Source organism: Oryza sativa, chromosome 11 (assembly GCF_034140825.1).
Source record: "Oryza sativa Japonica Group chromosome 11, ASM3414082v1".
Lineage (NCBI taxonomy): Eukaryota > Viridiplantae > Streptophyta > Magnoliopsida > Poales > Poaceae > Oryza > Oryza sativa.
The window spans coordinates 20,444,249-20,454,659 of NC_089045.1; the positions used below are offsets into that span (position 1 = coordinate 20,444,249).

The following is a 10,411-nucleotide window of genomic DNA, read 5'->3' on the forward strand; positions in this document are numbered from 1 at the left end:
ATACCTAGATTATCATATATATGAATATAGACAATGCTAGAAAGTCTTATAACCTGAAATGGAGGTAGTAGAATTTAAATCTTAAAAAAATATATTTTATAACTAAGGGAGTAATAAGTTTATGATATTACAACAGTATCATTTAAGACATATCTACTCATACTTTTTTCTTTTTTAAACTAAGCGTTTGGAAAATTATTAAGTGGCACATGGGAGTAAGAACCTTTAATTGTCATCAGTCTATATTGACCCGTTGGCAAAATCTTTAGTATTGTCAACTGTATATCATGTGGGTCGAAACAACATATGTACATCAACCGTAAAACGATGCACTCAAGAATAGCTTACTGTTGGAATGTGCCATATGGCGTGTAAGAGGATTAGAGGAATCCCATATTGCTTTATCACAGTTTACTTAAGAAAAGAATTGCATTTTCTTTCTATCAGATATTAGCTAGTTAAATGCAACTAATCATTACATGGTACTCCAATGTTACTAACTTAAAAAAAAGGTACTAACCTTGTATTAATGGTTTTTCTTAATACAAGCCCATCTTTTGTGGCTTAGTTATTTAATACTAACCTTGTCTTATTATTATTATTATTATTATTATTATTATTATTATTATTATTATTATTATTATTATTATTATTATTATTATTATTATTATTATTTCTGTGGCTTGATTTAACACTAAAAGTTATTTAAGCATCATATAAAACTAACAATTAAATGTTTTAAAAAACTCAATGACGCCATCTAATAAAAATAAATTTAATATAACCTAATGTCAATAGCTAATCTTACACGACCACCAAGACCACATTCTGAAATAAACATATATGCCAAAACCATATAAATATGAAAAAAAATCTAATAAATATCATCAACAAACGTTAAGACCATCGACAAACACAACTTCAAAAAAATACCATTATACGAGTCAATTTATTCCGAAATAATATTGTCGTTAGAGTTTCAACCATTCCACTCTATTAACCCATCACATTTTAATACGTAGAATTGTACGAAACCTTTTGAACGCAGAGGAATGTATGACTGTATGAGACCCCAAGATCATAGTATTTATATGGCTTTTACAACGGTATTTTCTAAAAGTCATGATGGCCAATGGTATTTCGTGCATTTCTTACATTTTCTCCATGAATATAACGCTTAAAAAACTGTACCTCACTAAAAGGAAAAAAAAACATATATCCGGAGACAACGACATGCCTTGACAACGAAATGAAACAACGAACTCAAAAAATCGCCCCAAAGAAAATGAAAGAAAAAACTGATTTATTTTTTCTTTTTCCAGATTGGCTTCGGCTCCTTCTTCCATCGCCGTCCTGTTCAACGTTCAAACCCTTCCTCCTCCCGTCGCCTAGTCGCCATTGGCGACCTCCTCCTCCTCCACCTCCACCTCCCCTCCCTTAAATCCCTCCTCTCCCCGCCCCACCTCCCTCCCCATCCACACCGCAAGCAAGATTCCCAAGAGAACCATCCATCATCTTGGAATCCAAGAATCGCCCGCCAAGAACAGCCAAGAACCGGAGGATTTCCGCGAGGGAGGGAGCTCCAGGACCCTATCAATCGGGGATTCGGTGAGGGGGGAGGAGGAGGCGGGCGAGATGGTGAGGCTGCCGTACACCACGGCGCTGACGACGCTCTTCAGCTACGGGCTGCTCTTCGCGTTCGGCCAGCTCAGGGATTTCTTCCGCAAGCTCATCGATTGGTTCAAGGCCAAGAACGTCAAGGTAGGGCCTGGCGAAAATCGCTGCGGGCTCTCTCTGGTCGGATCCGGGTGTTTCTCTTCGTAATTCTTGATGAGAGATTTGGATTTTTCTTTTTGGACGCAGGGCTACGCGCCGATCTGCCTCGGCCTGGAGGATTTCTACGTGCGCCGCCTGTACCTTCGGATCCAGGTACTCGCTTTGGATCGACGCATTTGCTTGCTCGCCTTATTTTGGTTTAGGAAATTCTGATATGCTTTAGAGATTAATTGAAATGCTCGCTGTTTATGCCTCGTAGCTAGAAATGTCTGAGTTGTATCGGCGATTCGATGAATGTTTTCTGTGATTTGGGGTGGGCTTTGTGACGATGAGATGGGGGAATTGCTGGTTCCGGAACACATTTTGTTGCATTTTCACAAAATGTTGCATTCGATATTCTACGAGTATATGGGAGCATGTTGGGGGAAATTTCTGATTATTTAGGAGTTTGGGTGAGTGTTTATTATTGTGGAGAAGATTATTTTGTATTTTTTTAAGCTCTGTGAGGAACTTTGGATGCAACCCCCTGTCTTTGGAGCTGAAGCAATATGCTGGATTCTTTCATGGCTTGAAATAATCTCATTATCTGCTGACACTAATATGTAAATACCAACTAAAATTGTAGAAGATTTTAGTTCCAGTTCTAAAGTGCTGGTTTTCTAAAATAATTGGTAGCATAACATGCTTGATGTTCATGTCTTTTTTTACTTGGCTGTTTGAAATGTGTTTGGCCTGAAATGGCAAGGGCCATGTTATCTACTTCCTGAATATATGTATGACATAATCCAATCATGCTGCTCATTTCAAGTGTTTTACGGATTTAGTCCACCGCACGCTAAATGTACTGTACTAGTCAGTATTGGACTGGATTTTGCATGACTCTGTTATGTTGCAAGGTTATCTCCTTCAATTATTTCAGTGTTAATTGCATTGGATATTAACCAATCCATATTTATGGTTTCACAGGATTGCTTCGGTAGGCCCATAGCAAGTGCACCAGATGCTTGGTTTGATGTTGTTGAGCGCTACTCCAATGACAGTAACAAGACATTAAAGTAAGCACTTCTTCTTCTTATTGTTATCATTCTAGGATAGAGCTTGAGCTTAAGACAATTGGGCTGAAAAAATTACGTGCAGTTCTGTTATCTGGGCATTTCCACATGCAGCTGCATACTTGGTGCATTGACCAAAACAAAAATCAGCTGATCATGCAGGCAAAGTCAACCCACCTGATCTGGACCTATATCTGTACAACCTTTTAAGCTATATATACTACATAATGACCATAATCAAGTTTGTCAATATGCACTTATTGGAAAGTTGTCGGTTGAGCTTCAATGATCTGTTCTGACATATAGATGATTATGATAAAAATATATGATCCAAAAATAAATGAAATGAAAAACACGCACAAGTTTCAACTGTTGTTTAAACTCCAAATATTGTTTCAGGCGTACTTCAAATACCACAAGATGCCTCAACCTAGGATCCTACAATTACCTTGGATTTGCAGCAGCAGATGAGTACTGCACTCCACTTGTGATCGAGTCTCTCAAGAAATACTCACCCAGCACCTGCAGTGTTCGCGTTGATGGCGGTATGCCTGGATGCTTGTCATGCTTTTTTTTTTAAAGAACTGCAGTCTGTAGGCACCATGCTGATTCCTTTTATTTGGCAACAGGCACGACCAAACTTCACACTGAGTTGGAGGAGTTGGTTGCACGCTTTGTTGGAAAGCCTGCTGCTATCCTATTTGGCATGGGTTATGTTACAAACTCGGCCATCATTCCTTGCCTAGTAGGAAAGGTACAATCAAAACGTCAAGTGGTTGATCTATCCAGTAACAGAAAACATGACTAAACTTAGCAGCAATTAACATGACTAAATTTCATGTTATTCCAGGGTGGGCTGATAATTAGTGACTCACTGAACCATAACTCAATTGTCAATGGTGCAAGAGGATCCGGTGCAACCGTTCGGGTTTTCCAGCATAACTGTAAGCTTTTATGCCTTTATGCAATGCGAAGCAATATTCACTGTTTGTGGTTCACAAGGACTTATTTGTCAGCATGCTGCTTACAGCCCCTGCTCATTTGGAAGAGGTCCTGAGAGAGCAGATAGCTGGTGGTCAACCACGCACACACAGACCTTGGAAAAAGATCATTGTCATTGTTGAGGGTATCTACAGCATGGAAGGCGAGCTGTGCAAACTACCTGAGATCATAGCTGTATGCAAGAAATACAAGGTTCGAGGAAATTTCTTCTAATTTACAGTTTAAGTTCTGCGCATAAAGCAGCTTAATTAGCTTCTCAATCAATTAGCAATCTATATGAAGTGCAACATCGAGAGTTGACCATGTTGAATTATTCTTTATTCTGTAAAATAGGCTTACACTTATCTGGATGAGGCCCATAGCATTGGCGCTGTTGGCCAGTCTGGTCGGGGTGTTTGTGAGCTCCTTGGGGTTGATCCAGCTGATGTGGACATAATGATGGGCACTTTCACTAAGTCATTTGGATCATGTGGTGGATATATTGCAGCATCGAAGGTACATCTTCAGAGCACTTCTTTCAGTTGCTTGAATTGAAAATTTACTGATTCACCTTGCTTGAACTCTCAGGAGATAATTCAGCACCTGAAGCTTAGCTGCCCAGCGCATATTTATGCTACCTCCATGTCACCACCAGCAGTACAACAAGTTATTTCAGCCATTAAAGTGATCCTTGGAGAGGATGGCTCCAACAGAGGTACTAGCCTTTTCTTCTGCTTCGACCCTTTCAATGCGCTGCAGGCTATCCATGTAAGTTTTACTTTCAATTCTTATTTATTTTGGTTTTGATGTCTTGCAGGTGCCCAGAAACTTGCACGCATCCGTGAGAACAGCAATTTCTTTAGGTCAGAGCTCAAGAAGATGGGTTTTGAGGTTCTCGGAGACAATGACTCTCCAGTTATGCCAATAATGCTCTACAATCCAGCCAAAATTCCAGCTTTTTCCAGGGAGTGCCTTAGACAAAAGGTTAGTAATGGTATAGAATGCTATTTATCTTCAGAAATGGTACAGAATAATGGTTTTTGCCAGTTTTTTGTCGTTCCCTAGCCCCTATTACCGTGCGACTGATGTGGCACTGGCATTTCAGGTTGCTGTTGTCACTGTGGCATTCCCTGCCACACCTCTGCTCCTTGCAAGGGCGCGCATCTGCATTTCTGCTTCGCACACTAGGGAGGACCTGATAAAAGCCCTTGATGTGAGTGCTTTCGTTTGTTAATTTTCGGCTGTTCACATATGTTTAAACGGATTCCAATTCACATTGTTCTCATGTTTGTAATCCACTCAGGTTATCAGCAGAGTTGGTGATCTTGTGGGCATCAAGTACTTCCCTGCGGAGCCGCCAAAGATTGCTGAAGCTGATCACGATAAGCTGGAGTAAATGATGAACTGGGTTGCCCCATTGAATGCTCAAGTTGCTGGAATCTTGTAAACAAGGCGCATGTTGTTGATTGGTTTCATCGGTTTGACTTGGGATTTTGTTGATACCTGAGAATCCAGAGCCTGTCTCATTAGCTGACTACTGTTGGTTGTACAATTTACACTTCTAAAATGTGTATAGCTGGTCGAAGTTTGATTGTTCTATTGTTAATCGATTTTCTTCATGTAATACTTGATAGACACAATATAAATTAAATTTATGATAGAACATTTCTATTGATTTCTGTGGAAAGTTGAAGTAACCATTTTCAGCAAATGAAGCAATGCTTTTCATGTGTTTCTCCATATTCAGTCAATGCGGTATTTGAGATACAGCAGATGCATATGTATTATGTTGTATACCAATCTCCTTTACAGCAGTTCTTTGGATTGCATTATTTCACTTAGTATTAGAGAAATATATACTGGAGTTTCTAGAACCTTTGTAAATACGATGTTAAAATATAAAAACGGGTAGTCACTGGAACAAAATTTTCATTTTAATTCGCCTTGCACAATCACCTAAAGTTTAATATCATTTGACTTAAATTCTTGAAAGTCTATAGTATATACCACCTTTTCATATTAAATCGTTTTGATTTTTTTTAAATCAAACTTTTTTAGGTTTGACAAAGTTTATGAAAAAGTATAGTAATATTTTCAAAAAAAAAATCAAAATATCAATATGTTCAACGTTAAATGTAATAAAACTAATTTGGTACTTAAGCGTTGTTAACTTCAAAAATTTGAAGTACCTTATAATATGAAACGGAGTGAGGAGTGTTAAGGGTATGTTCGGCACCCCTTTTCCCAACCCCTCTTCCTCGTTTTTCACGCACACGCTTTTCAAACTGCTAAATGGTGCTTAAAAAACCAAATTAATCCATTTTTGAAAAAAAATAGCTAATACTTAATTAATCACATGCTAATGGACTGCTCCGTTTTCCGTGTGGAGGGAATGAGTTCCCATCCGGTAGATGCAAACACAGCCTAAATGAGTTCTCATATAGGTGGTGTTTAGATCTAGGGACTAAACTTTAGTCCGTATCATATCGGATGTTTGAACACTATTTTGGAGTATTAAACATAGACTAATAATAAAACTAATTGCATAAATGAGAGCTAATTCACGAGTCGAATTTTTTAAGCCTAATTAATTTATGATTAGTAAATGTTTACTATAGCATCACATAGGCTAATCATGGATTAATTAGGCTTAATAGATTCGTCTCACGAATTAGTCTAAGATTATGGAATGGGTTTTTATAATTAGTCTATATTTAATACTCTAAATTAGCATCTAAGAGCCTGTTCACTTTGATGCAAAAAAACCCTTACAAAATTTTGGCATAGTTGCCAAAATTTTGGCAGGATTTCTTATATAGTTACCAAAATTTTGCAGCAAAGTAAATGTAGCCACTTTTTTGGTAACTTTACTAAAACTTGGTAAGGTTGAAAATGGCATCAAAGTAAACAGGTCAATAGGCTCTAAACATCCAATGTGACAGGCACTTAAAAAAGATTTAGTCTACACAAAAAAAAGAAAAATAAAAAAGAGAAATTAGGAAATGACCAAAATACCCGTAGGCATCTCATCCTCTACCCTTGCCTCCTCTCTCTCTCTGTTTTCCAGCCGCCTCCCCCCGCTTCGCCTCCCCTCCCCTCCCCTCCTCTCGCGCGCCGCCGCCGGCGAGCACGTCACCGGAGGCACGGCGCAGACGAGCTCCTCTCCTCTCCTCTCCTCTCCTCTCCTCCCCGATTCCTCCCTGCTCCCGCCCCCCGCCCTCCGTCTCGGTTCTATTCGAATCGAATCGAAGGTAAACTCATCCTCCCCTCTCTCTCCCTCTTCCTCCCATATGAGCAGATGTGGGAGATTCATCAGGACATGGATTTGGATTGGTTTTTTTTTAGTACTGAAACCCCCATTTACCCCCAGCACCACCACGTGACGCCCCCTAGTTCAGATGTGTCGCCGTTTGCGCCTAAGATGGCAGTGGCAGAGTGCAGCAAAGAGTTGAGAGATGTTAGTTCGCCATATCGTCAATTAGGATGCTCCACGGAGCTCTCGTCTTGATGTTAGTACAAATTTAGTCGAAAGCCATTCTAATGTGGCGGTGCCCCTGGGCTATTTATTGGGAGCAAGGGGGATTTGCTCCATTTTGTTACCTCTGTACGGTGTCTTTACCAGGAATTTTTAGCCGAAAGGAATCCCGCGCCGCCGATTTTAAGCGCTTTGAATAGATTTTTGGTTATAGCCTCGAATCGCTAGTAATATTCCCTGCGCATCTTCGACTTATGATTCATCACCTGCGGAAACATGTGTAGGTCTGATTTTGTGTTGCAAGAGAGTGTGGAAAGGTAGGTCGGCTAATTCAGTTTGTTTCAGCCGTCCTGTGTATTATATTGTGGTGGTTGGTTTTATTCGGACCTGATTTCCAATGACTACCCTGGTTAATATGGTTATGCTGTATAGCAGTATTTTACTACCTATGTGTATTCTTAACACTTCAGAATGAATAAAATCAATCTATGAATGTGTAAGCCAAAACTTAAATTCTACACTACAGCTGTATAGCTGTAGTAGCAACTGTGGTATTGCTAAAGAAGTCTGTATGTTGGATCGGAAAATGTGAAACCAGAATAATACAGTCCAGTAGTCCATATGTTTTCTTTCTGCCTTTTCTTATAAGGAGTAAGGTTATCAGCCAGATTGTAAGTTTATTTCTGTGAACATGGAACTTGAATAGGCATATGATCTTTCACAGGATTGGGAATTTAGGATATACCCTAATGAACTACAACCTCTAAGCAGCACTGCCTTCTTGTGTGACTAATTAAGCAACTATTAGTTTGATTCTTACTTTCATATGATTTATCTTAAATGGCCATGACTGTTCAATATGTGTCTTACCAGGAATTAGTAGGCAGGGATTCATATGACTGCCTCATTTGTTTTTTTGTTACCTTTGTTTGCTGTTCAATATGTGTCTTACCAGGAATTAGTAGGCAGGGATTCATATGACTGCCTCATATGTTTTTTTGTTACCTTTGTTTGCTGTTCAATATGTGTCTTACCAGGAATTAGTAGGCAGGGATTCCATTCAGATTTTGAGTGCTTTGAATAGACTGGTGATTAGCTTCAATTCTCTAGTAAGATTCCCTGAGCATGCGCAACTTATGGTTCGTCACCCATGGAACCATGTGTAGGCCGATTTTTGTCTTGGCGAAAGTGTACAAGTTTCCTAGGTAGGACAGCTAATTGAATCTGTTTCAGTCGTTCCTATCAATTGTATCATGGTGGTTTTTTTTTTACCTTGAATCCTTGTTCTTATTTCAAATAACCGTGCGTTGCTTATATAGTTATTTTGTACAGTTACTATTTTACTACCTATGGTTTGTGCTGACATCGGAATGAACAAAATCAATATATGAATGGGTAAGTCAAAACATAGAAATCCTACACGGCACTTGCTTGATGGGGTATTACCAAAGAATTCTGTTTATGAAAACAGAATACAGTCCAGTTGTCCATATTTTGCTGCTTTTGCTTATAAAGAGCAAGGTTGCCAGCCAGATTTTCCCTGCGAATTCGGAAATTGAATAGAAGTAGAATCTTTCACAGGATTGGGAATTTAGGATGTACTCCCATATAATTTAATCATTTTAACTTCCGTACCTGTGGAAGCATGAAGATCGGTACTCTGACTATTGTGTCATCTTTTATTTCTTATGAAGAACTACCTATCTCTAATAATGCAACAGGAATGTGGAAGAGTTCTAGATGGAACCATTATACATGGGTAACAGGGGATTAATAGGCATCACTCTTCGTCTGTTTTCTGTAGTTCATATATACCTTCACTTTGCGCTGCATATTAGGCTCTACTCATGGTCTTAGGAATGGTATTTCCGAGCATATTTTGTTACATGGTTCAACAATCTCACTTAATAAGTTCAATGGACGAATTTGAATATACATGATGATGGAGATTTGTTTTCTAATGGAGTACATCTGAATGTGATCTTTGACTTTTGTTGTCTTTTCGTGTGACTAATAATCAACTACTACTTCGATCCCTACTTTCATATTATTTATCTTAAATGGTCATTTGACTGTCTTTTTCTTCTTCATATTATACCATCCTACCTTCTTTTGTATGATTGGGTGGTTCTCGCATGTTTTGCTTAACATTGGAGAACTTATGCTCATTTATGACTGGGTGGTACATTTATGCTCATGCAACATTTGTGTGGCAGAACTTGTTCAGCATCACTCCTTAATTGGCTTGACATCCACCGTAATGTGAACATTCATTATGATGATATCAAAGGTCATGCATTTGTTACCTTTTTTTTTTTTTTGCTTTTTTCCGAGGATTCTTCTTATTACTGACCATTATCTCCTAATCTAGTTGTTATGTAGTGTATTTTTAGGAACTGGATATTTCTTCCATGGTTAATGTCCAGAACCATGATAATAGATATTTACTAGTTACATTTCTTTTCGTGTATAGTGTAAGAAGAATTGTTCAGCATAAAAACTTGTAGCCTTTTCTGACATCCTTGCATTTTTTTAATTCCTTTTGAATAGGTTGTAAGGATGAAGAAGGGACTGCATCCTCAGATGCAGTGGATTTCATATGTGACACAAAGCGGCAGGTTGATCAATATCATGATGACCAAGGTCAACCATACTGGCAAAGTGTATCATATGAGAGCAAAGCGTCAAATGGCTCAAAGCCTGGGCCAGATTGCAAAGTTCAACCGCCGATACCAGCAGGAATCTGAGGAAAACAAAGAAAAGTAGGCTGCTGTCAGCAAGGAGCTACATATGCTCTAAGGCAGATTAGTGTGGTGCTATGTTTATCGTCCAGGAACATTGCTCATGGATCTTTGTTTTGGATGTCATCCTCTTCCATGTAGCCATCTGATCATTGTGGTTTATCCCTGTAGTTTCAGTTCTACCATTCACGAATTTTTCTGGAGCTATTTTTGTTGCTCAATTCTGCCCGATATCTCTAGAGAATACAGCATGCTACTTTATGTTTTGTTGATTTTAGATTGAAGCTCCCTGAATTCCTGTAAGATGGCATCGTTTGGCTTGTCATGCTACGTCTCTTTTAGCTTATATAAATTATGTTTATTGTTAGTACATAATATTTCTATTA

At 38.7% G+C, this 10,411-nt stretch overlaps 2 protein-coding genes across 3 annotated transcripts; both read left to right on the plus strand.

The window, feature by feature from the left end:
* The first annotated feature begins 1,320 nt into the window (after window positions 1-1,320).
* On the plus strand, window positions 1,321-5,524 carry LOC4350591 (long chain base biosynthesis protein 2a-like). Its single transcript, NM_001423390.1, has 12 exons — window positions 1,321-1,761; window positions 1,864-1,929; window positions 2,743-2,831; window positions 3,228-3,373; window positions 3,458-3,582; window positions 3,679-3,772; window positions 3,859-4,022; window positions 4,164-4,325; window positions 4,398-4,524; window positions 4,627-4,793; window positions 4,915-5,022; window positions 5,113-5,524. Exons 1-12 carry the CDS (start codon window positions 1,636-1,638, stop codon window positions 5,203-5,205), a joined length of 1,467 nt encoding a protein of 488 aa, NP_001410319.1. The 5' UTR covers window positions 1,321-1,635; the 3' UTR covers window positions 5,206-5,524.
* A 1,376-nt stretch (window positions 5,525-6,900) lies between these two features.
* LOC9271860 (uncharacterized) lies at window positions 6,901-10,411 on the plus strand. Of its 2 annotated transcripts, XM_015759960.2 has the most exons (3): window positions 6,901-7,060; window positions 9,501-9,574; window positions 9,835-10,411. In XM_015759960.2, exons 2-3 carry the CDS (start codon window positions 9,560-9,562, stop codon window positions 10,048-10,050), a joined length of 231 nt encoding a protein of 76 aa, XP_015615446.1. In that variant the 5' UTR covers window positions 6,901-7,060; window positions 9,501-9,559; the 3' UTR covers window positions 10,051-10,411. The 2 variants fall into 2 exon arrangements, with proteins under 2 accessions (XP_015615446.1, XP_015615447.1); XM_015759961.3 differs by lacking the exon at window positions 9,501-9,574.

What these genes read in the sequence shown, in the direction of transcription:
- LOC4350591 (NM_001423390.1), top strand. Translation starts at nt 1,636, where the DNA reads ATGGTGAGGCTGCCGTACACCACGGCGCTGACGACGCTCTTCAGCTAC. An exon ending in TCAAGGCCAAGAACGTCAAG is followed by an intron (nt 1,762 to 1,863) that starts GTAGGGCCTGGC and finishes TTTTGGACGCAG; the next exon opens with GGCTACGCGCCGATCTGCCT. An exon ending in GACAGTAACAAGACATTAAA is followed by an intron (nt 2,832 to 3,227) that starts GTAAGCACTTCT and finishes ATATTGTTTCAG; the next exon opens with GCGTACTTCAAATACCACAA.